Source organism: Rissa tridactyla, chromosome Z (assembly GCF_028500815.1).
Source record: "Rissa tridactyla isolate bRisTri1 chromosome Z, bRisTri1.patW.cur.20221130, whole genome shotgun sequence".
Classification (NCBI taxonomy): Eukaryota; Metazoa; Chordata; class Aves; order Charadriiformes; family Laridae; genus Rissa; species Rissa tridactyla.
In genome coordinates, this window is record NC_071497.1 from 75,973,233 (window position 1) to 75,998,602 (window position 25,370).

Below are 25,370 nucleotides of genomic sequence, written 5' to 3' on the forward strand. Positions count from 1 at the left end.
ACGGCTGTGCTGGGCAGCTCTTACATGAGTTTGGATGGGGTTTGTGGTGGGAATCAGTGAAGGGTGATGTCTCTCAATGCGTATCTTGGGCAGGAGTGTGTTCTGTGCCCATACTGTGGCCAGAGCTGAGGGACCTGTGTGCTCTCAGCTCCTCTGAGCCCCTGTGCCAGGTCAAACCTGGAAGAAAAGTAAAGAGTTCACCACCACCATGGACAGCACGGAGTCTTTATTGGTGAGACACAGAACAGAGCCATGGGGTCAGTCCTGCTCTGAGGCCCCTTGCCCTTGAGCAGCAAAGGCAGAACCAGTCTCCATGGTGCAGGAGCCTCTTCTGTGCAGTAGCCTGCTGGAACAACATCTAGGGTATCTGAGTTGAGCCACCACAACCAGGGATTGCCATGGTGGCGTCAGGCAGGCTGCTGAGGAAGCCTCTCTGGAGCTAGCAGGGCTGTGGCACCTGGATCAGCATCAGGCAGATGGAACTCCAGGAAGGGATTGTGTGGGGTGGGAAGGACCAGGCTAGCACTACGGGATTGTGGATTGTACCTGCCTTGGCTCTTGTGGGCCTTGGGCTTCATGCCTCTCCCAAAGTAGGACAGATAGCCTGTGCTCCTAAGCCCCATGGATCTTACAGTGGTTTGGTGCACCCCTGACAAAACACAGTTTGGGTGTTGGTGGAGATACTCCACTTTCCCTGAGGCTGACTGAAGGGACAAGGGAGCCTGGATGGGACAGCTAGTTCTCTTCAACCCTGTCCCAGACAGGTCAAATCTTGGTACCTCTGCTCTGGTCTGCATACTCGGGCTGTAATTGCAGGTAAGTTCCTGCGCAAACTCTGGGCACAGGGTCAATTTCCTGCCTCAAAGCCTGACCACAATTTGAAGACTGTCCAGCCGGTGATCTCCAGGCACAGGGGTCCCTTGGGGTGGCTTTTCAGGGGAGTTAAGCATCTTGGAGTTGTTCACACCCCTCTCATTTCCTCTGGTTTCCACTGTTACTGATGGAGCGCTGTCAAGAGAGTCAAAGTCTTGGCCAGAGATGGGCTGTGGCCATGCCTCTACTTGAAGTTCCCATAGGTTTCAAATGAATTCAAGTAACTGAGGGCTAGTTCATAGCAGAGCCCATACTGCTCCTGTGGACAGAAAGGTGTACGTGAGAACCTGGTACAGCAACACCTGCAGTGGAAGGACAGTCTTGGTTGCCAACAGCTTCCTGAGCAAGCCAGGTGCAGGTACAGCCCACTCTCCTTCACCCTATAGGGGGGAGCCCACCTTCCCCCTACTGAGAAATAATGGGCATGTGCTCCAGTAGCTAAGAGCTGGAGCCCAATGCTGGAGCCATCTGGTGTCTGGAAGAGAGCTGGCATCCATAGCAAGAAGTGGCTGCAAGTCACTCCCAGCTGGGGAGCTCGCCTTATGATGGCCTCTAGCACCCAGACCAGGTGGTGAGGTATGTGCAGGACAGGCATCTGAGCACCCACCAGTTGACCCACTCCACTGAGCGGGCCGGGTGGACCAGAAAGGGGCAACTCATCCCGCAGCATGCTTCGGCAGAACCTGCCCCTGAGTGAGTGGGTATGTCCCAGCGGCAGAAAACAGGGTTTTCAGAGGTTTCTTCAGACCCTGCTGGCCCCAGGATGATCTGAGCACAGAGGTGCTAGGGCACCTGCTGGGACAGTCCAGGCTATGGCTTCTGCTCTGCTGTTGGCATCCTGTCTGCGTGTGAAGTCAGCACCTACCACATCTTTAATCAGCTGTCTACGCCGCCTCTTCAGCGTCCTCACAGCCTGGGATACATCCACCAGCCCCTCGCTTTGGATCTGCTCACACAGGAAACTTGCAGCACAGAAGATTCCGCTCCGGCTAGCACCATCCCTGTGGAGGAGAGCAAGGGGAGAGTCACCTGCTCTAGGTTCACTTGGCAGTGCTGAGCTCTCAGGATGGTCTTGTCCACAGATCCTGCACCCAGCCAGCCTCCACAGGGAAGCCTTCCTCCCTGAACACAGCTGAATTCATGTCCCTGTGTCCACCTAAGACGGAGCTGTGACCCAAGCTCACTGATGCAGCTACATCTGAGCCAGCTCTGTGCCACGGCTGCTTCTCCAAGAGACGTCACTCACCAGCAGGTGACAAGGATGTGTCCGTCTTGGCTTTGCCTATGGTGTGTCTCTACCTTCCCTAGGAGGCTGATGATGGTGGCAGGGTGCGGGGGAAGACGCTGCTGAATGGGCCAGTTGTTCAGTTGCCAGAACCGGACTTCCAGTGCAGACTTCTTGGGCTAGTGAGGAAGAAAGACGGTTGGCTGGGCAGAGAAGAAACTCATTGTTTTCACAGAGGGAAGGGAGGAACAACGTGTGTCATTCCTAGCTCAGCCATGCATACTGGATCAAGGGAGCAGCTCCACAGTGGGATGGCCCGGTCCCAGATTCTGCCCTTCTCCATGCTCGGAGACTGGCAAACAGACAGAGCACAAAATAAGAGCTGAGCACCAGGTGCAGCTCAGACTGATGCCAGTCCAGTGCCCAGCTACCTGTGACAGCTGTCCTCATCCACGGACCACCACTGAGATGCACAAACTCTATCCATGGCTGCTGTCCTCCAAGTTAGAAAGGCACACAAATGTATCTCCGCCTTTTATCTCTACCTGCAGCCTCACCCTCTTGGGACTAACCTTTCTCTGAAGGCAAAAAGCCCTGCTCTGGCCAGTGCCCTTCCAGGACCCCATCAGATCCCTCTGACCGTTGTGGCCTCTGCCATCCCGAGCTGTGACTTTGACCCCAAATCAAAGCCTGTTGGTGCTGGAGCCCATCTGGTCCTCCCAGCTCTTCCAAAGGCTGATCTCAAAGGACTTCTGTCTCACTGTGCAAGGAGCCCACCTGCTGCGTGTTGGTGAGGGCAAGTGTCCAGGCTGTGAAGTCATCTCCGGGATCCTCTGAGATCAGGTGGACATGGAAACGGCCGTAGGCAGCTTCGCCCTGGGTGGGCCAGAACTCCACGTATGTCTGGGGGACACACACATGGGTGATCACACACAGCCCCAGCCTACATGTGGCAGAGCTCAGCACTTTGCGTGAGTGTGATGACACCAGTCCATAAGCCACAGTGTGCATGTGGTTACTCTTCCTTCCCCATTTGCTGGGGACCAACCCAATGGTGCTGCAGCCAGAAAAATAACACTCCTGCAGAGAGCACACCTGGGCAGGGGTAAGCAAAACCTGAGGGATGCTCCCGTGCTGTGAGACTGGGGACATCCCACCGCTGTAGTGCCACGGTGCTGGGACTGTCCTCAGGGCTCTCCCAGGTGGAGCCCACAAGCTTGCAGCAGGCTGCTGCGGCAAGCCAGGCTCTCGTGAGAACAGCTGTGTGCGGGCAAGGGCAGAAAGAGCCGTGGGGGGAGCTTGGAGAGAAGAGGGATGAGTGTGGGCTGCTGACCTTGTCCAGCTCCTCGAGCTGATTCAGCACAACCACCGACGTGCAGGAGTAATCCCAGACCAGAGCCCAGAAATCCACCAGCGTGGCGAGGAAAGGCAGCTGGGTGATGATGAGCCTGTCCTCCTCGGTGTATGTCTGCAAAACACGCCAACCGGAGCGATGGGGGAAGAGGTCACACAATCCACCCCCAGAGAGCCCCTCCGACAGCGGGAAGGGCTCCCTGCCTCCCTGCAGCCAGGGCTCTGCAGGCCTGGAGCAGAGCCCGAGGGGACACAGGACACCCCAGCCCTGCTCAGAGCAGGCTTGTACCCTGCTGCTCCCCCAGCTCATCACACCCGGCCTCTGCTCCCAGCAGGCAAATGCCAGCCTCCGTGCGGCAGCCTGGTGTGCAGGCAGGGCTTATGCTGATCACGGGGGCCATCTCCTGGCAGCAGGGCCCCAGCTGCTGGGAATTAGTCACTATGAAGAAGCCCGCGGGGCTAGGACACCTCAGACCAGCGTGGCATGGTCTAGCCCTGCCTTGAGCTATGGTGCCCCAGGAGAGTCTCCACTGCTCTCAGCAGCTCCCACCCCACGCTGGGGTTGGAGCCTTACATTGGCAAAAACGGCGTTGATGTAACCTGGCGAGCCGTCTGCATTCAGTGAGGACATCAGGATGGGCCGGTAGGAATCAGCTGCGGAGGCAAGAGGCAGAGAGAGAAAGGATGAGCCATCCTCTCCGTGCACAGAGTCATGGGGCTTTCCCTGCAAGCAGTGCGGCCATCAGTGTGGCTCCCTGCGGCAAGTGCTGGAGACGCTCAGGTGAACAGGCTCCACCAGCCCCATGGCCATGGCAGTTCAGGGCTGCCTGACACGGGATGTCCAAAACCCCATGGACAGAGGCAGAGGTACAGCAGGTCCACCCTCCTCAGGGCTCCTTGATGCCTCATCCGGGCTCCTCCACTGGGAAACATTAGACCTGGAGACATATTTATCGCAGGTGTACCCCATGAACACGTGCTTCCAGCAAGCCCAGAAGGAAGCAGGGATGGGGTCTTGTTTCCATGGAAGGACCAGTCTAACCTATGTTTTTTGCCAATCAGAAAATGAGGGTTAGACCCTGGGCAGAACCTGCCAGCGGCATGGTGCTGGGGAGGGAAGCAGCAGGGCAGCATCATCCCCCCACACTGCTCTCAGGCGCTGGGTCGCAGAGCAAGTGGCTACCCAGCCCTGCCAGAGGTACCTGGAAGGATCCCTGGCTTGCGGTTCTTGGGCTGATTGCTGGGTTTCTCCGCTTCTCTGCATGGCAGAAGCTGGAACAACTCGGAATACTTCTGCAGGGTCTGTAGGGATGATTCAACCAAGCAAGTCCTGCCTGCCAGCCCCTCCCCTTCTTCAGCCGCCCCAGAGAAATGCTCCCCCATCTCCAACCCATAGCTAGGAAGGAGGGAGCAGTACGGGAAGGCACCACATACCAGCCCCCACAGAACCAGATCCTGGTGGTACCTTGAACTCCTTCTCAAGGACGTTGTTGTGCCTTGAGGTCTCAGCTTCTCGAAGGCAGCGGACATGGTTGGCGATGCTCTCCACTGGGATCCCGGTGCTGCCGCAGAGCAAGCCTTCGAGCAGCACCTCGTACAAGAAGATGTACTGCTCCTGCATGAGGACATGGGTCAGCTGCACAGACTGGAGCAGCTCCATGAGGAGTCACAGAATTACAGAATGGTTTGGGTTGGAAGGGACCTTAAAGCTCATCTAGTTCCAACCCCCCTGCCCTGGGCAGGGACACCTCCCACTGGACCAGGCTGCTCAAAGCCTCATCCAGCCTCGCACCTGACTCCTCATCCAGTTCTGGGACTCCAGACCACTAGCTCATTGTCATCAACCTGTGTCAGGAATGAGCCAGGTCCATCCTTCACTTTCCTGCTGTGGGGCCCTGAAGACAGACACCTCTCAGTGCAGGCAGCCCTGCTCTCAGAAACAGCCAGCAACTGCAACAACCCAGGCAAGACCATCTTCCTGTGGTTTAATGCTCCCTCTCAGACCAGACCCCAGCTCTGGGGAAGGAAACCCAGAAAATCAGTGAACTAGTTAGTCCTCCTACAAGCAGCTGGATGGTCCTGTCCAATCTAGTTTCCTACAAAGGGTCCCAGCTCTGAGCAGACCATGGGGATGTAGTCCCTCGGCCAGGACACTGCTGCCCAGATGTCCTCAGGGCAGACATCCTGAAAGGCTGAAGGACATGTGGACTCTGGTTCATGCTCCATGCCTACAAGACAGGCTTTCTTTGCCAGGGTGACTGGTGTGTATGAATGCTGCTGGCACCTCAGAGGGTCTCAGGGGAAATGGATCCCATCTGGGTTTGGACATGGCATTGAAAACAAGATCCTGCAGTCTCCACCACCTGGCAGCTCCACTCCCCGTGGCTAGACCATGCCCAGTGTGGCTTTGCATGCCACATCCCTGGGAAGGGTGGGAAGCAGATCTGCAGCCCGACAGTGTGCAGGGAGCAGGTAACTCTCCTCACCTTGGTCTGCACCATGCTGACCCGCTGCTCCCGCAGCCTCTGCACGCAGTGAAACACATCCACCTTCCCCTCCACTTTCCCCATCTTCAGGAGGAAGTCCAGGGCGATGAAGGTACCTGTCCGCCCGATCCCTGCGCTGCAGACACAGAAAATTGGGGTGTCTGCACTGCCCCAGCCAGCCTTGGCCCAGCACCCAAGCGCTCCCAGATCAGTACCTGCAGTGCACCAGCACAGGTCCGGCAGGTGCTTCCAACCCTCTCTTGTTCACCACCTCCACTAAGCAGAGGAGCTGTGAAGGGTTTCTGGGCACCCCGTGGTCTGGCCACAGCAGGTAGTGAAACTGCTCCACCACTCTTGGGAGAGCACAGCCTGCCTACAAAGAAGGAGACGTGGCTGGGAGCAGGGAGCGGCAACCAACCTGGAAATTTGCGTGATGTAATTGCATGCCAACAACTTGGGAGCAGTAGGTAAAATCACTTCAGGGGGGCACCAGCACAGTGTTCCCCCCACCACCCCCACCACAACGACTGCTCCACTATAGCTCATCAGACAGCAAAGGGCAAGTTCAGCCAGCTCACTGCCACACCGTTCACTTTGTTTTCTGCTTCCCCATGCTGCGAACACTGAATTCAGAGCAGTAAATGCAGCTCGTGCCCCAGAGGAAGAAAATAATAATAATATCACAGCGTAGAGTGTTTCCGTAGTCATCAAAAAGCCCTGGCTTCCCCAAATAAAGTGTTTCCTAAGGCTGGTACTGCACTGATGTGAACGTAATCACTTTTGTTTACAGACCGTCATGTATCTTTCCCTAAACATCCATTCACTTGGCCTGAATTAATGAACTGCTACGTCCCACCATCAGATTGACTTTCAGCTACAGTTTGCTCTGGGCACGACAAGAAAAGACAAGAATATGCATAACTGCAATTTCTTTATATGGTACTTGTTTCCCCCTCCTTGCAGCTCCTTCAGTTCCTGCTTATTATCTTAGGTATAATTTCGGCAGAATTACCCGTTTTGAGAAATGTCATTATGTAACTTATCTTAAACAATGATCAATCTGTTCAGGTTTAGGAGCTGTAAGTGACCATGGAGCTTCAATGTGGACCCTCTGCAGATTGGCCCAGGTGACAGGCAGGCACCTGTCCTGTCATCCTGGATGTACAGAGGTGTCGTTTTAGACCCTTTAACTGCTTTTACACCCTTTGAGATCCCCTCATCCAAGCCTTCAAGGATGCACGATCTGCCCTTGTGCATCACCAGTGCAGACTCAGCTGGGGTGACCACTGGAGCTCACCAATTGTCTTTGCCTGGCACAGAAACCTGGGGACGATGCCCTGGCATGGCATCCAGTGATAGCAATGCTGAACCTGCCAGTGCTGGAGACCAGGCAGGGCTCCCCACAGAGTCTCTTGTCCAACAGCTCCCACCAGCTGCTAAAACCCAAAATCATCCTGCATCCCCATCTCAGCTACACTCCAGGCTTACCTTATGCAGGCAGAAGATGCGTGTGACAAGGCCCGTGGTGGTCCTGGTGTTGTTGAGTGTCACAGTGAAATCCCCATAGACCTGCTCCTGCTCTGGCCAGTACTGCTCGCACTTTGTCTGTCAACAGCAATGAGACCACTAGGCACGAGCAAACTCCTGAGGGAAGCGTTGCAAGCTGGCAGTGGTGTGGAGCTGCTCTCTGCTCTCATTGACAGCTGCACTGAGAGCAAAGCAAAGCAAAGCGGGCAAGGAAGCCTGGGCTCTGTGGAGCCCCAAGCTGAGCGCAGGCTGAGATGGTCTCTCTACCTTGTTCTGTTCCACTAAGCCCGTCAGCATCACAATGACTGAGATCTTCTCTTGCCAGACCATCTGCCAGAAATCCACCACTGTCTCAGGCAAGGGACCTTGGAGAGGAAGAGGAGAGCCCTGTGCCAGCGTCCAAGCCATGGGGCTATAACTGCTCCCAGGCACAGTACAGGCATTCCCAGGCTACAGAGCAGCCCTGGGCTTCCCTCTGCCCAGGGACTAACACTGCACAGCCTTGGCACAGCAGCACCTGGCAGGGTGTGCTGGGCATCTTGGCTTCATCACCCATGTTAGAAACTGGGACAAGGAAGAGGGAAGGCAGGTGAGCCCTGCACGGGGGCATCAGGAATTCACTGCTACTTCAGGAGCTTCCCCATCAAGACCCTCAAGATGACCATGAGTTGCTCCCACATTTAGGATCCTGTTTCCTGAAGAACATTCCTGCAGCTTTGCAAGGAGCCTGAGACCTCCTCACCACATGCTGCACAGAGCAGACTAACCCATTCCGGCTTTGCACCATTGGAAAGAGCCTGTCTCCGAGTGCACTGAGTGCAGACGTGTCAGGCATTCTTAGGTTTGTCCCTGTCTGCCAGCAGTCAAAGGATAAAAAACAGGCTTGTGGTGGGAGGACCATGTCTGCAGCCTGGCCAGTGCAGGGACCAGCTCTAGCTAGCTGCTGCCAAACTGCCATTGACGCCTTCTCCATACCCTGCTGCAGCTGTAACCACACAGGGCCTTGGATGGAGCCATTAACAGGTCCTCGGCTGCTGTCCCAGTTCCCCGCTCCCCAAAGTGCTCAGGGCAGAAACAGGCATCTCCAGAGCATGAAGGCTGGGAACACTCACCTTGAGCTGCGATGAAGAAACATGGACTCCGGTAGCTCTGTGGGGGAGAGGTTCAAACAGGTCTGATCACACGGGTTAAACATTTAACAGGGAATGAAATAAAGGACCCATCCCCACAGGCACCCGAGCCCAGAGCCCCCTGCACAGTGTGTCCCACAGCACCACGCCTGGCCAGCACGGGGAGTGGGTACCCAGGGGCTGCATCTCGGCTCCTATCCCGTCACGCAGGTCCCTTTTTGTTAGAGATGAGAACTGCACGCAAACCCACAGTACTCCGGGTGTCTCAGACAGGACACAAGGAAAGCGATATCCCAAGATCTGCCAGCACTTGAGGGCGGCAAGTGCCAGACCTCGGGGCCGCCCGCGTAAGCAGGACTGCCCTCACCCAGCACAGCCAGGCACCTCTCCTGCCCTGCCCTGGCACCTTGGCCCTGCATCCCTCGCTACCTACATCCACGTAGCTGGCATTGATGTAGCCATTCCCCGTGCCAGAGGGCTGCAGCACCACACGGCAGTGATCATCTGAAAGAGAAGGAGGGTGGGAGTCGGTGGACTGCCTTTTTGGGGCATCAACGACATGACTGTTTAAGGAGGGAGATGCAATTTCGGAAAGTCCGAGACCGTTTGCTCCCTCCTCAGAGGCACTTCAGGCCACAGGACGTGCTCAGAGGTAAAGAACAGTTAATGAGACAAAACGTGACATGGCCCAGCAGAAAATGCAATGTGCTTTTGAGGAAGGCTGTTAATGCAATGGCCAAATGTCCACACCATGAGGGCCCCAGAGGAGGTTTAAGTTTTCATAGAAATTTGGTCACTCCCTCCACTTTCCCACAAATAGTCACCTCTGGATGGGACACAGCAGTGTTCAGCAACGACTAACAGCAGGAACAGGAATACAATGACAAATGATCAAGCTTGCAGGAAGATTTGAGGAGCAGAACCAGGGTTCTCCTACTGGACATAAACCAGTAGGGCCAAAATGACTATTTTGGAAGATCCCTCTGGGTTTCAGTGACCACAGAGGATGAGATGAGGAGTTCAGCCTTGCTGGATAGCTGGAGGGGCACCTACACCACCCCAACACCCTGCACCACCCAGCCACCCCCAAGTGCCTGTGCCAACCCCTGGAGAGCTCTGCTTACATGGGATGATGCCGTTGTAGCGGTTCTTACTCTGATTACACAGCTCCCTCCCGGCATCACAGGGATGCAGCAAAGCGGAGGACAGTTGCTGCAGAGGAAGAAGACAAGACTCTGCATAGGCATGTGTTCTGGGGCTGGCCAAGGCCAGCTGCATCACACACCCAAGGGGAGAGGGCTGGAAGGACAGTGCAGCCAGGCGGGAAAGCACAGCTAAACCAGACCTGATACTCTCTCAGGCGCCCAGCACCATGCTTGTCGACTGATTCATCCTCTGTCTGCTCTGCATCTATTTCTGCCCTCTTAAACCTCTTCAGAGCCTCCAGCAGTTCCTCCACTGGGATCTCTGTGTTCAGCTTGGACACACCTACGGAGACCATGAGTCCAGGAGTTTAACATGCACCTGATGGCTGGCCCCGGAGCTCTGCAGCTGGGACTGAGCTGGCATTACAGTGGTCAGGACCCCACCAAACCCTACATTGTCCCTCCCCATGCAGATCCCTTTCTCCTGGGAGGTGTCCCTTTCCCCATGCCAACCAGCTCTGGTCCCTGTAAGCACGCTGCTTGTGTTTCCAACAGGCAGCCTGTCCAAACAAGGCACTCAAGGCCTCTGCTCATACTGCACCTCCTCGACATCTTCGCAGGGGGATAGTGCTGTTGTTCTCCGAGGATTTTGAACCATTGTACTTTCGCCTGCAAAACAGCAAGTCAGGCCCATAGAGCAGCAGAAGAGAGAGACAGAGGAGAGGCTGTTGCCCGTGGAACAGCCCTGCCTCCCACCTTGCTTTGTCTCTCAGGGTCCGCTTGGACAAACCCTGCCAGTGCAAGATGCTGGGTGCCTCACAGAGAGCAGGAGAGGTGAGGCACATACAAACCTGAAGAGAATGAAGAGCAGCAAAATCCCCAGTGCCAGGAGTGCAATGACGAGCGCTACTGCCATAACCAGGGGCATCCTGCCCGGCAGAGACCCTGGCTCCTGCCCTGCAACCAGCACAGCCCAGACTCAGGCTCCCACATAGCCTGAACCAGGCATCAGGAGATCCCACAGGGGCATGGAGTGAAAAGCAGCTTCCCGCATCTCCCACCACAGACTTATCATTGGAGAATAGCTAAGCCAGTGCAGAAGGAGTAGGTGCTCGCTTCAGCATGGTCCCTCTGTCCCTGACTGCCTCCAGCCTGGTTGAGGTGATTGCATTTCTGGGATTGCACAAGCACTGGGGGAGACCCAAGGCTGAGGTGCAACGCGCGATCATGGCAGGGATGGTGCATGGTGTCCAGCTGCCATCAGTGCCACACCTGCCCAGGTAGCCTGAGGTTGCCCAAAACCCATCCACCATGGATAGCCTCAAGATCGCGAGAACTTCCACACTGATGGAAATAGGACAATGAGACCCCACTCAGCCAGGTCCTCTCCAGGGGAACCGGCCAGGCTGGGAAAAGGGAACATGTGGGAGAAACCCTTGGGCACAGGGAGTGAGGAGCCCACTTACCAACAGAGAAGCTGTAGCAGATGCACGTGAACTTCTCTGCCTGTTGGAGGAGACCGGACGGAGAGCTCAGGCCACTCCTGCCCCACTGCCCGCTCTGCCGGCAAAGGCTTCCCACCCACAGCCACCGAATGCCCCAGCTGTGGCCAAGGACCTGGGGACACTGTCCTGCCAAGGTGCCGGGGCTGTCACCACAGAGACCGGGAGCAGAGCCCATGTGGCACTGCCGCTCACCATCGGTGGCCAGCCCAGACCCCACCGAGGGTCCCGGCCCTGGCTGGCAGCGTCCCCGGGGAGCAGCAGCCCCCCATGCCGGGTACCTGCTGTGAGCGGTGGACGTGGCGCAGAAGGACCATGTAGTCCCAGCCCGGCTGAAGGGCAGCGTTGTGGTAGCCCTGCCCGTGGGTCCCGGTGCCCAGCACAAAGTCCATGGGGCCGGTGAGGTTGAGCACGGCGGCCACGTAGGTGGCGGGCTGCTGGCTGGCGTTGAAGGGCTGCGGCTCCCCCAGGCAGGCACCTTCCAGCGCCGTGCCGTTGTGGGCCACGGCCACGATGAGCTGGTGCTCCCTGCAAGGCAGGGCGGTGAGAGGGACGGGGGAGACGGGGATGGGGGAGAGCGGGACAGAGGGGGCTGTGGGCAAGCGCTGCCTTGCGGGAAACTCATCCCGGGGGTGCGGACAGCAGAGCTGCCGGGGGCTGCACTCACCTCGTCGCCTCGGGGGGACGGGCGATGGGGTGGAGTGGGATCACAGCTGTCCCGTGGGATGGGGAGATAACATGGATGCTGCGGCAGCTGGTGTTGAGAGGGTGCGGAGTGTCTGGAGGGGAAGATGCAGGGAGATTCCAGAGGGGAAGAGGGATGAGCACCAAGCGGGCAGCACGGCAGGGGCTGTGTGGGGAGCAGGGGCAGCCCCAGGCAGTGCAGGCTGCAGAGCACAGCTCCTCTGCGCCCAGCCTCCTCCACGCCGGCCAGGAGGCCACGGGGCTGGGGACAGGGAGCTGCCTCAGCTGGGGCGTAAGCCCCAGCCACCCCGCAGCGACGGGACACAGCGAGCCCTACCTGGGCTGTTGGTCTGAAACTCCCACAGCGACGCAGCCCCGGCTCCGACGGCCGTGACTCCCTGGATCGCCACCACGTAGCTGTTGCCGGGGCTGTGCTGAGGCAGCGGGTGCTCAGTGACGGAGCTGCTCAGCCGCAGCCGCTCCATCTCCAGGAAACCGCCATCCTGCGCGCTCCTGGTCGTGATGTTCAGCTGGGGAGAGGAGACAGAGCTGGAGGGCAGCAGCTCCCACCTGCCCTCCGGGGACTGCCCGCAGCGCCCCGACACACAGCAAAGCGCCCGCCTCTTCCCTCTGACGGCCCCAGGAGTGGGAAGCTCCTGGAGAGGAACCAGCAGGAGCCTTGGCCCCACGCGTGGACCTCAAAGCAGACAAGAGGAGGAGAGGAGGAATTTGGAGGCAACACTCTAGATGTCAGAGTGGCTGCCTCTGTGAGCAAAGGACCAAGCCTCTGTGAAGGGCTAAGGGCAAGAGGGAGGCCGTTCCTTTGGAGACATACGTATACACGTGACGAGCCCAAGGCCAGGTCACTGGAATGGTATTGCAACACCGCAGATGCTGTGGTGATATCCCTCATAAGAGGTGCCCTGAACTGCTCTTTTCTCACACAAGTCATCATGGCTTGCTCTTATCCACTCTCCTCGCCCGCCTGCATAGAGTTCCAGGCACAGAGGAGCCTGTCAAGGTGAGGGAGACCGTGGGGAATCTGTGGTCCTCTGGTACCTGGTATCCGATGATCTCCCCTTTGCAGGAGGGCAGTGGCTCCCATAAGAGGGACTCTGTGTTGGGATCCAGCCAAAGCTTCTCTGGTTTGTCCGGCACTGGAAGCACAATGAGGATGGGGTCACACATGTGGCCAGCGAGGAGCACTTGAGCCCAGAGCAGGGTGCAGGCAGCTCCTGGCCCAGGGAAAGAGCGAGGAGGGGATCTGCTGTGCCCCAGGGCCCTGCACAGCCCCTTCCCCAGTGTCCCATAATATCGAAGGAGTCCTGATCCCAGAAAAATCACTGCAAGGAGCAGATGATCAAAGGGCAAAGGGCACCTTTACATTTCATTTAGGAGGACACATACCTGTTTCCTCTGTCGTGACCAACCATGAGAAAAGAATCATGCTGGGGGGCAGGGAGATGGTGACACTGTATTCGGTGAAGGGCTGCAGAGGGGCACAGGTGAGTGTTCCCTCCTGGCCGTGGAGCATCTCCTCTCCCTCCACCTCCTCAGCCTCACAGGGAGGAGACGAAGGCGCAGCCAGGCGGCACCTGGCCCGCATGTGCTGGCAGGCATCAGGGAGCCTGCAGGTCCAGTTCAGTTTGATGCTGGTGCTGGAAATCTCCAAGGATTCAGAGACAACCTGGAGGACATCTGGGAAAGAAACATTGCAAGAGAGTTACTTCCTTCCCTTCCCCTGCCAGCCTCATGCGGGTGCTGCCGTCAGACAGCCCTGCTCCCCACCCAGCTCAGGGGGAGGGAAAGCGAGAGGCTGAAACTGCTGACTCCAGCTCTCTGGTAGGGGATCAGGAGGAATTTGGGGTAATGGTATGTTCAGAAGCTGGACATGACCTTTTGGGGAATAGAGGGGAGTGCAGTACAGTATGTCCCTGGCTGGGCTACATCACAGCTCCAAGGACCAACAAAGTGGTCCTTCTGCCCTCACACCCTCTGAGTTATATGCTTGAGTCTTCCTTTGGTGCCATGGGAGTGCACAACAGGACATATTTTATCCTGGCCTTGCAGGAGCTGCTTCCAGGTCATCAAACCTCATGGCACTGGCCCCAAGGGAAAACCATGACCTTCCCATGCTGATTGTCACACAAACACATTCCCAGCATCCCGCCCCTTCAAAGTAGCATCCTGCTCCTGATGCCTCCCTTACTGATGCACTCCACGTTGGACTGAATGCTGATCCAGTCACCGCTGCTGTCCTTTCTCGACCACGAGTCTATGTAGAAAGGTTGCTCGTGACTGGTGATCTGGACTTTTCCTGCACATTTGACATGGGTGAAGGATGGCTGGAAGCCATCAGGGCAGCTCAGTGTCACTTCTTCGTTCTTCTTGTAACTCTCTTTTTCTGGCAACAGCTGGAGCCTTGGGTCCCACTGGAGCCTTTGGCATGTTTCTGGCAGAGGAGAAAGTGAATGTTGTTGAGGTAGGAGGTGACAAACTGGGTCAGGGGTGGGTGATGGGATATCAGAAATCATTCAGTTTGGGGCAGAGTTGGGTGGTCAGGAGACCTCCTGATGCCTCCCTTACCAATGCACTCCACCTTGGACTGAATGTCGATCCAGTCACCTATGCTGTCCCTTTCACTCCAAAATCTGTGTGCAGACATGCTGTAGCTGTTGGGCCAGACCTTGATCAGACATTTGATTTTGGTGAAGGATGGCTGGAAACCAACAGGGCATCTCAGCACCACTTCTTCATTCTTCTTGTAATTAGTCTTGTTTGGTATTAGCTGAAGCCTTGAGTCCCACTCTGGTCTTTGGCATGTTTCTGCAGTGGTGAAAATGGGGGTTAGTTGGGGTGGAAAGTTTCAAGGAGGTGGGGCAGGAGTACGTCATGGGATATCAGCAATCCCCAGCAATCTCTCCAGCCGCTGAAGGGAGAAGGAAGGTGACATGCCCATCTGTCAGTACGTGACCCCTCAGCAAGACTTGTTGGGAAGGGACTCTCCTTCTGTACTGCTCAGGAACCACTGCAGGAGTTGACAAGCTGGCCCAGCTGGCACTACCTTGTCTCATCTGCTGCCTGGGCTGTCCTCTTCAACACTTTGGACAGGCAACGCAGCATCAAGGAGGGACTGTGGCATACCTGCTGCTCAGCTGGGCAACATCACAACCAGCTGTCAAGGGTGAAGGTAGAGAAGGGACATGGGAGAGCTGCTGCTGCTTCACTTACCAACACACTCTACGGCTGTCTTAATGTACATCCAAGGACCTGTGCTGTTCCTGCCCCACCAGGCCTCTCCATAGACTGGTTCTCCAGAATCCATTTTCAGAAATTTCCATGCACATTTGACCTTGGGGATGGATGGCTCAAGGTCTCCAGGGCAGGTCAGCTTGAATTCTTCATGCAGTTTGTGATTTTTTCTGCTTTTTTCAAAACTTAATCTTTCATCCCACTGGGGCTTTGAGCAATTTCCTGTCAGGGCAAAAAAGTGAGAGTCCTTCTCAGGGACAGGGGATGCTCAGGCAGGAGAGGGCTGAAGCCTTACCGTGACTGACAGTGGTATCAGCATTCAACACCACGAAGAAACCCAAGGGCCCCCAAGTGCAGGAAAGGAGCGTGTGCCTGGACAAGGTGGTGATTGATAGAGTACTCTGGGAGAGAGGTGAACTGAGGGGCAGTATCTGGCTTCCTCTAACTTCCCCATGGCCTGCAACTCAGGAACTGACAGGGAGGAAATGGAGGAACACTGACAAAACTTGTCCCACACTGAAGGCTTCTGTCCCTCGCCATCTTGGACACTGCTCCCAATTGGGGACCATCTCTGAGCTGTGGACAAAGTGTCTCACGGATATGGTGGGATGTCAGTAGTCCCTCCTTGGGGAGAAGCACCTGTAGCAGGGGAGACCTACTGCTCCTCCACTTACCCGTGGGGCAGGTCAGGTTCTCTGCCACCCGATGCCATGCTCCTTGAATGTCCTTCACCTCCCAAGCATTCTTCCAACCTGGAGATATCTCTTTTGCACATCTGATCACAGCAAGGGGAAAAGAGACCCTCAAGGCGCAGTTCAGTGTCACCTCTTCATTAAGCCCATAAAACTTCTGCTTTGGGACAAAGTGGAGCTTTGGGTCCCACTGGGGCTGCTGGCATCTCTCTGCACAGAGGAGAAGAAGCAGGTGTAAGCAGGATGGGAAGAGGCCTGCTGTGGGTTCTGTTGCCCTGATTTTGACACTGTCCGGTTCCTTTGGTTATCACATTCAATGCCAAACCCCTGTCTTACAGCCTAGAGCAGAGTTAAGGGTAGCAGCAGGCCACCCTGAGAGCAACCCCATCAGACGTGTAGGCTTCCCCACTGAGGATCCATTTGGGTAAGTCTGACCGGGGCTGGTATCCTCCCCAGTCTTCACACAGAGGTCCTTCCACTGTCACCACCTCATCCATATGCCCAGGCACTGTTTGAAGGCACTGGGCTTACAGTAGTCCCCAGCGCCATCGCCTTTGAACCCGTCCCCAGAAGCACAGAACCCTGGCAGCTGCCCGTAGCAAGATGCTGAGATAAAAGGTGCCCTGACACTGCCAGGACAGGGGGGAAAGCCAAGACATCCAGATACCCTGTTCCTGGACTATCACCCAGGTGGGCTGAGGCATGACAATGTCACAGAGGGTCTGCCGCCACCTCGGGACCCCAGGGCCAGGGTGATACGGGGCTGTGTTTATTCTTGCAGGTGGCATTCCACAAGGTCTGGGTCCCGCTGGAAATGCATCCCAGCTGGCAGGATACGGCAGCCTGGTGGGTGCTGGTCTCTCCTTCGCTCTTTCCCCTAAAGATGGTGGCTGTAGGACTGCACCAGCCCCTGTGAATCCGTGCTGGCTCCACTCACCTGTGTCCTGTCATCCTGCTGGGCACCACCTGCTCACACCCACATGCACTCTTATTTGCAGCAAAAAGCCCACTCAAGTTGCCAATTTTCTTTTGCTCTGCAGGTTACACTTGTTATTTTCTCCTCTCCGTCCCTTGCCCAAAATACTTGGTTGCTCCTAGGACTGGGTACCTCCTGTGCTGTATCCCTCCCATCCTCACCCAGGACGGGCAACACCCCCACATTTAGGTTGGCAGAAAGGACTCGACAGCGGCTGCAGGTACATATTTAAACAGCTGCGTGTTTAGTTGCATTTTGCAGTATGTAGGTAAGGCAACTGATGGAATTAAATCTTCATATTCATCCTCCATTACTTTCTAGACAGGAGTGCTATTGTTTCTCTACATGGCACCAATTTGGGTCTCTACCTTCTGACCAGATATCAATTTTCATGTAAAAAGTAATGTACCCCTCCAGGAGCTCTCCTCATTGAACAAATTAATCTGTAAGTACCCAAACGTTGACCAAAGTTACCAGGGTGCTGCCAGGCAGGCACCAGTGAGTTTACACTGCCTCCCAACACACCCAAATGGCGTTAGGACTCACCATGGAACCACGATTGCTCTGCACTCACTGTGCAGCAGGCCAGCAGACCACAATAGCTGCACCACCTCAGCCAGAATAAAGCCCCTGCCAAATAACTTGAACAAAATCCCACCAGACTGGCAAATCGAGCAGCAGTTCTCTCAGGCAGGTGAGAGATACTTGTGAAGGCACTTCTGATGTTTCATTTTGCATCTCAGGGACCCACATCATTCCTGTACAAAGTTTATTCATCGATGGGCATCCATTCCAGCACCAATGTGAATAATTGTTGCTTCAAAAGAGGTTTGCTGGGCCCGACCTCAAGCAAGAAGCGGTTTGAGGGAAGGAAACCCCTCCAGCACAGACAGCCCCAGGAGCCAAGGAGGCTGCAAGTGCCCACGGACACGGCTGGCCTTTCCCAGGTTGCCCCAATCTGGACTTTCAGTGCAAAGGCGGCTCGTTGCTTTTCCTTTTATAAGTGCTTCCTTCCATCCCTCCAGGTAGCTGTTACTGTCCCCACAGTGACACAAAACCCACTGGCAGCACAGGACATGGCAACCTGCTGGGCAGGAAACGAGGAAGGAAACAGAAATTATGCTTCGCGTGCAACCTGCTGACACAGGTGCAGATTTTGAGAGATATCTGGGACAGTGACTTCCTACAAACACCGGTGCTCCGCTGGCAGGGGTGGTTGCAGAGGTACGCCGGAGCACTGCCTTGCTCCCAGCTCACCAAAACGGCCAGTGCCCTTCGTGTAGCAAAGCATTTGCAGCTGACACAGCCATGAAGGAACCTCTCAAGAGGTTTCTGGTCTTGTGTGGTGCTTCCTCACAGAGACGAGGAGTAATGCTGCATTTAAAAGGGCTACATCTCATGGTTGCTGCTTTAGACGTGTAATACAGTGCAGACTTACTGTCGTACAAAGAATTAGCCTTTGTTTAAAGCTTATGATGTTTTTTACTAAAAGGTGAAGCTTCTGTGTGCTGGAATTAGGCATATTCAGTGTTATACTAATTATTGTTGAAGGCACTTGGGATTGATTCAGCTGTTCCCTTAGTTATGGGTGGTTCACTAAAGTGCAAGTAAATAGGTGCTGTGTAAGGCTGCCAGGCTGGAAGCGGGTGTAAAGGGACCCCTTGGACTGAGCTGGCACAACAGCCACACATTTCTGACTAGGCTGGCCATCTTCGTCGTGAATCAGTTCTCTTAAACCTGGGTGTTTATCAGCCCTAATCCTTTTCCAGAGACATCAGCATCTTTTCCCTTTTTTTCCAGGTGAAAAGGCCCTCGAAGAGGCACAGTTTTGCTCCAGGGCTTCCTCGGTCCTCCCGTTGGTGTCTGCTGGGGGGGTGATGAGAGATATGATTCAGAGCGGTTTCCAGTGCAGCACCAGGCAAGGGCAGATGACTGAAATGTGCTTCTGCAAAGAGCAGGTCACGGCTGCCCTTTGGGCACAAGGACTACACCGGTGAGCAGCCCCGCCGGCAAACCATCTTGCTCCCTCCTTCTACCTGGCTGTGCTCACAGACCCCCTTGCCAGCACCAGCCGGATGACTGACCTCTGCCACTTGTCCTTCCCTTTCCTTTCCTTTCCTTTCCTTTCCTTTCCTTTCCTTTCCTTTCCTTTCCTTTCCTTTCCTTTCCTTTCCTTTCCTTTCCTTTCCTTTCCTTTCCTTTCCTTTCCTTTCCTTTCCTTTCCGAGCCCTCTGAGAGGTAGGGGTGGTCATTGGGCCCCCTTTTTTCTTCCCCGTAGGCTCCCCTTTGCGCTTTGGCCTGCCAGATGTGGCCCTGTCATGCTCCCACGTGGGGTAGACGGGGGCTGATACAGCATCCAGACCCAGGCTGGGCAGGGACCACTCCACACACAGCCCAAGCGCTGGATGGGGGGGATCAGAAAAGGCGGGCAGAGCCCACAGGGCAGAGGGCTGACAGCCCTTCCTGGTGGCATTTCGGATGGCTGCTTGAGGGAAAAGCCTAGAAGCCTCTGCTTCCCCACAGAAAATACTTTCAGTCCATACCTGTTTTTGTCTCAAGAACATCACTGAGTACAATCCAATTCAGTCCCACTTCTCTAATAAGCCCAAACCTAGCACGTGTGTGATTACCACTTGGGACTCACTGAGAGAAACCAATCCATAACTGCTGGGTGCAGTCGAGATGCACAGGCTGGTGGGGAGACACACATCTGTCCTGGTCCTCTTTCTTACACTCCTTCCCCAATCACTCTGTAACATTTGCAATGGGAAAAGAGCTTCTTGGAGCTCCTTGCTCTAACCCAGGGTGGCTGTTTCTGTGTTTTGCTGTTGACCATGGGAAGCTGTGTGGCACAAGTGAGTCAGAGGGTATCGGATCTCCACCAGGCTGGAGCTCACGACTTGTGCAAAGGAGACCAAAGCACGTGCCTGTGCGTGGGGGAACAGGGCACTGCTGGAGAAGGGAGGGTGCTCAGAGAGCAAGGTGAAAGAAACACTCATCTTCTAGCCTCGTAGGGACTAACAGCATCCGGGAGAATAAAGAAACAGTCATCAAACACTGTTTTTCACCCTGTGCTGTGGTACGCAGACAGCCGCCCACAGGCCCTCCGCCCCCAACTATAGGAAAGAGGATGAGGCAAGTGCAATTTCTGCATGGAAAATATGGTGCAGACGTGACCAAACAGGCACCTCTTGTAACGTACAGTGTGTGCTCACTGCCAAAGAGAGAATGCTGAATGCCCAGGCAGAAGTGACAACAAAATGTTAGTCTGTTTGCCTCATACAGTCAGAAATTAACCATTATGTTTTTCTTCATCTGATGCTACTAAATTAATACCCTCCTTGCTAATCTTGTTTAGTACCCGTGAATATAGTACTCATTTTACAGAAGTATCTGGACTGCCTGTCCCTGCTGCAAAGGAATTATGAGTCTGGCAGGCAAAACAAAGCCCCAGCATGCCCCAGAGGCAGATATCAGCGAGGATCAGGAGAAAGGAGAAATAGCTGTGCTGGTAATTCAGGTCAGGCTCCCGGGTTCAGCGCTTTCCTTACCAACAAAAGCTGTACTTTCTTACATTGTATTATGCCAAACCTGAAGAATAAAAAACACGGTAAAATCTAAGGAGCAGCAGGCAAAGTTCAAGCCTTTTCCCCTGGCAGCTCAGCAGCCAACAGAGGTGACAGCAAAGCGCGCTGGAGTCTTGCTGCGTTTGATGCCATGTGCTTGCTGAGAGGAGCTAAGAAAAGCAGCTGCTGTTTCCACCAGTGGAGAGTGGTATTGCAAACCACAGAGAAGACATGCACAGGTCCTAAAGACTCTCGTGGCCAGCAACCAAAGCTGCCGAGCAGGTCGTTAGGAGTGATGGGCAGTGCGAGGCTGGGGAAGGGGCAGAGAGACCTCGGGGCTGCTCGGCTTTGTGAGCGGTGCCAGGGAAAGGAGGCAGCGAAGCAGGTCCCTGAACAAGGCACCGCGGGAAGAGGAGGGAAATGGCAGTGCTGTAGCCTGTACTGCCCTGCCGTGCAAAAGGGTGTCTGACACGGTTTTAAGAACAGGAGGTGAAATACTTGTTTCCTGAATCCCTACGCTGGTAATGGGAAGCGGAAGCATGGCGGAGCACACAGTTCACCGTACCAGGGGTGTCCAGCCCCAAGGCACTTCTCTGCAGCATCTCTTAGCCTTTGTGTTCCCCGCAAGATATACTCTAGGCACTGTCTGGAATTCAAGTCCCACTGACACAAAAACTTTTGGTTTGAGTGCGGCCTTATTTTACCTGGCACCCTCCGACCCACCGGGCGTTGCAGCTGCACTCCCAGTTAAGGCTCATTGTCAGCTGCTACGGAATCACTGCGTAATATCAAGAGAGGCTGATGAGAAAGGGGCCAGGACCAGCCTGAATCACAGACCTTGCCTCTGCGGGGATAGCATCCCCTAGAAGCTTCTCCTCCTGCCTCCCAGGCACATGGGGTCTGCAAGGAGATGAGGCTTTTATGCAGGTGAGGGATCTCAGGGGAGAAAAAAACCCAGTGCAAAGAGCACAGCAAGACAATAAGGTGACAATAGGACAATGAGACAATGCATCCTGCTCGGTGCAGGGTGCCGGCGTGACGGGGTGAGCAGCGCGGCAGTGCTGCGCTGGCTCACAAGTGTACCACACAAGCCAACCACATCCTCTGCCTGCAGCTGCTCTGCTCTTCCCCAGGCTCCCAGTGGCACCACCATGTCCCCTCACCTTCTGCCCAGCGCTGGGACGCAGCTCTGCCATCTGGACTCATTTCCTTGGCCATTGCCAGGCCGCACGGCCCACGGCCCTTCCCCAAAATTGTTTCCATGCCTGTGACTTTTCAGGAACCAGCCCTGCCAGTGCTCAGTCCTGGGGGGAGAGAGAGGGCGAGTGGGGGAAGCTAGCCCAGCAATTTTGGCACGCTAAAAGGGGACAGCCCCACACTTCCTGGTACCCTGGTGTCCCCCCCCGCCAAGTGTGAAGGGAGTTTTGTGGGTGCGTGGAATGGGACAGCAAAGTGCAGTGGGAGCAGCTTGTCCACTGTCCCCACTGGGTTGTTCCCCCTCCTGGATTGTACCCTACATCTGCCAGGGTGATGGGAGATGCTCAGGGACCCTTGGGAAGGGGGACCTTTGGGTCACGTCCTGTTCCCGTGTCCCTCATCTCTGCCCAACAGCTTTACCCTGCCCCACTGCCACCATCTGCCCCTCAGAGACCCATTCCACCCTAATGGGGATGGAATGGACTTTCCCGCCCCATCCTGGCCACCCCCATTGTCCAGTCCCTCAGTGAAAGAAGGCCCCTGATCCATCAGGTGGGGACCTTAGCACAGGTCCCGGGATGGAGTGAGCCCATGTGCTGAGGATGCAGGCAGGGCCTGCACTGCTGGGTGCGGCTGCTGAATGTTTTTGTCTTGGTTCCTCTTTTCACAAAAAACAAGGTGCACACTCAGCAATTCCATCTCTGCTGCGGGCAGCCCCAGACTCCTGCAGGCACAGCTGGGCAACCGAGATGGGCAGAGCGCACTGGGTCCCCACTGCGTCCCACAGCATATGGTATGGCCAGGTCCTGGCCTTAGTGTGCGCCATGCAAACACGCTGGAGAGTCATGCAATGCTCGGGCATGCTTTCACATGCTGGCCTGGGAGGACAGCTCTACTGGGGGATCTGAGCAAGGGGAAGCCACGCTGAGCAGGAGGATGACCTCTGTCACAGGTTTACCTCTTGGTTGTTGAGTGACAGTGCACTGTGCTCATGCTCCCTGCAACCACAGGGATGTATTTCCCCTGGGAATGGGCTCCTATGGCCCATACAGAATCATAGAATGGTTCGGGTTGGAAGGGACCTTAAAGATCATCTAGTTCCACCCCCCTGCCACGGACAGGGACACCTCCCACTAGACCAAGTTGCTCAAAGCCCCATCCAGCCTGGCCTTGAACACCTCCAGGGATGGGGCATCCACAGCTTTCCTGGGCAACCTGTTCCAGTGCCTCACCACCCTCACAGTAAAGAATTTCTTCCTGATATCCAATCTAAGTCTACCCTCTTTCAGTTTGAAACCATTACCCCTCATCTTATCATTACACTTCCTGACAAAGAGTCTCTCCGCATCCTTCCTGTAGGCCCCCTTTAGGTACTGGAAGGCTGCTATAAGGTTTCCCTGAAGCCTTCTCTTCTCCAGGCTTCACACAGTACAGACCCTGCCATTACTTCACATTATCAACTAAAGGTCTTGGTCACATTTCTTGGCCTCTATCATAGCTAGGGTCCTTAATCAGATGGTTTCTCTAGCCTAAGTCAGCCAAAACACATCCCCACAGCCAGTTGGGACAGCACGACTAGATGCTAGTGTAATGATTTTCATCACCTAGCTCCAGCGAGGTTAGTTTAGAGAAATACACCAATTCAGACAGATGCAGAGAAATGTAGTGATGTCCCCTGGACCACAGCTCAAACCCCAGATGTTGCCACACTGGACAGATTCACCAGCCTTCTGGGAGGTCAGATAACATGTGAGCCTGAAGATATCCACTGACTCTGCGGGGTTGGAAGTGTGCAGCCTGTGTAGGAAGAGCCCAGCAAAGCTCTGGGGGTGTCCTGTACCTCCAGCACCAAGGAAGAGCAATCCCTGCACATTACATCTCCTGCCCCACCGGGTCTCCTGGACACACAGGGGCTCAGCTCATCGTTCCTCAGGTCTTTTCTGGGCACCAGCACCCATCTCCGCTGCAGGGAGGACATGACATCTACACACCATGCAAAGAGAGATGGCCACATGCTGCTCCCAGAGACACTGCTGACTCCACAGAGGAATGATAAGGCCCCTGGGGAGGCCTTCCCAGCATATCTAGGTTTGCTGCCCTCCATCCCCAAACAGAGCTGAAGCCCACCACAAGCCGACTGATGCCCGAGTGTCTTGGGTATGGACATCAGCTCCAGTCCTCTCTGATAGAGCCAATGGATCCTGCACGCTGTAAAGATTCACAGCAACCTTGCAGCAGGAGAGCAGCGAAAACTTCTCTCGCGGAGGAGAGGAGCGAGCACTTCTTACCTGTTTCCTTTCGTGCTCTGGAGATGGTGGTACCTGGCCTGTCCTGCTCCTGTGCCGCCAGCAGAGGTGTGAGGAGCGTGAGAAATATCCATCGCAGGGCCATGTTTGCTTATGCTCCCAAGGGCAGGACGGAGGTCTCGGCCCCGCCAGCTGCCTCACAGCACACCCGTCCGATTGCAAGAGGTGCAAGCACAGAAAGGAAACAGCCGTGCAGAGAAATCACATCTGGTGTAAGAGGCTTCCTCATTGGAGAGGGAACCTCCGCCAGTGTCAGCGCCGCTTTCATTCTTCTCTTCTGTGCACCAGGGCTGCTTCACACCCCTTCTGCAATCTTGCTGCTCTCTGATCTCTTGTCCGAGAACCACAGTGTTCAGGCTTTCTGGCAGGAGCAGCTACTAGCCACCACAGCTGACTTGCCTCCTCTCCTGACACAGATCTCAGCGGTCCCAGAAGGACTTGAGAGCTGTGCTGGTTCGTGGTCCTTCAGGACTGGGGCTTTTCAGGAAGATGTAGCTTCCAAACTCACACGGTAAAGTCAAGAAGAGACTACATCAGGACACTTAACCTTGTTACTGCCTGATAAGCACTGTGATAAAAAGGACTTCTGAAGTGCACTGATGATCTTAATTACCTGGCAGTGCCTTCCGTGGGCAGGAAAGCAGATGCTTGGGAAGAAGCTGGCAAGAGCCCTGGGGACCTGGAGCCCAAGTGCTGCGTCAGGTTGTGCTGCTGACACATGCTGCGCGTGGGAATGACGATGAAGGGGTGAGAAGGTGTCACAGGAACAGCAGTGGGCAAGAAAGGGGCTGCTGGTGAGTCTGTGCGGCTGGCAGCTGGTGGCACGGGCCACGGCAGCAGACCCGACCATCAGAGCTGGCCCAGGGCAGCATTCAATGAATTTGCACTTCAGCTTCCCCAGCCCACCAGCAGCCCTTGCTGGAGGTGTTTGGCCCATGTCCCAGCTGAAACACACAGCTGGGATCAAAACAAGCCCCAAAATCTTTTCTGAGGTTTTGCAGCAGGGCTGCAGACCTGTGTTATGGCCTTCTTTTCTATTATGCTCTTCAGCAAGACCCGCATCCTGGTTTCAGCTGGGATACAGTTAGTTAATTTTCTTCCTATTTAGTAGCTGCTATGTTTTGGATTTAGTATGAGAATAATGTTGATAATACATATCATTTTAGTTGTAAGTAATTCTTATATGAAGACAAGGAATTTTTCAGCTTCCCATGGAAGCCGAGAGGGAGCACAGACAGGACAAGCTGGCCAGAGGAGTTTTCCACACCATAGAGGTCATGCTCAGTGTATAAATGGGGCTTGGCTGGGGGGCAGGGATCTGTGATCGGGTGCTGAGCAATCGTCTTGCATCACTCTTTTTGTATCGTCTTTTACCACTATTTTTTCACCCTCTTTGTTAATGTTCTATTAAACTGTTTTTATCTCAACCCATGAAGTTGTTTTTCTTCTCCTTTTT

At 55.1% G+C, this 25,370-nt stretch overlaps 1 protein-coding gene across 2 annotated transcripts; it reads right to left on the reverse strand.

The window, feature by feature from the left end:
- Positions 1–198: 198 nt before the first annotated feature.
- LOC128902844 (receptor-type tyrosine-protein phosphatase kappa-like) lies at positions 199–24,140 on the reverse strand. Of its 2 annotated transcripts, XM_054186480.1 has the most exons (29): positions 23,897–24,102; positions 15,852–16,079; positions 15,157–15,399; positions 14,512–14,751; positions 14,135–14,377; positions 13,333–13,623; positions 12,985–13,082; positions 12,263–12,455; positions 11,909–12,020; positions 11,523–11,769; positions 11,206–11,245; positions 10,591–10,696; positions 10,341–10,408; positions 9,940–10,082; positions 9,719–9,806; positions 9,028–9,098; positions 8,577–8,613; positions 7,732–7,829; positions 7,426–7,542; positions 6,153–6,310; positions 5,938–6,073; positions 4,917–5,066; positions 4,654–4,753; positions 4,026–4,105; positions 3,432–3,566; positions 2,876–3,001; positions 2,120–2,277; positions 1,739–1,874; positions 199–1,132 (listed from the first exon to the last, which is right to left on the reverse strand). In XM_054186480.1, the coding sequence occupies exons 1-29, from the start codon at positions 23,997–23,999 to the stop codon at positions 1,058–1,060; spliced, it is 4,020 nt and encodes a 1,339-aa protein (XP_054042455.1). In that variant the 5' UTR covers positions 24,000–24,102; the 3' UTR covers positions 199–1,057. The 2 variants fall into 2 exon arrangements, with proteins under 2 accessions (XP_054042455.1, XP_054042456.1); XM_054186481.1 differs by lacking the exons at positions 199–1,132; positions 1,739–1,874; positions 2,120–2,277; positions 2,876–3,001; positions 3,432–3,566 and having other exon boundaries at positions 4,086–4,389; positions 23,897–24,140.
- Positions 24,141–25,370: the final 1,230 nt, after the last annotated feature.

Coding starts and splice junctions, on each gene's coding strand:
- LOC128902844 (XM_054186480.1), bottom strand. CDS start 23,999: ATGGCCCTGCGATGGATATTTCTCACGCTCCTCACACCTCTGCTGGCG. Junction 10,697..11,205: donor CTGCTACAGCTTCTCTGTTG/GTAAGTGGGCTC, acceptor TGCTGGTTGCAG/GGCAGGAGCCAGGGTCTCTG. Junction 9,099..9,718: donor CTACAACGGCATCATCCCAT/GTAAGCAGAGCT, acceptor CTTCTCTTTCAG/ATGATCACTGCCGTGTGGTG.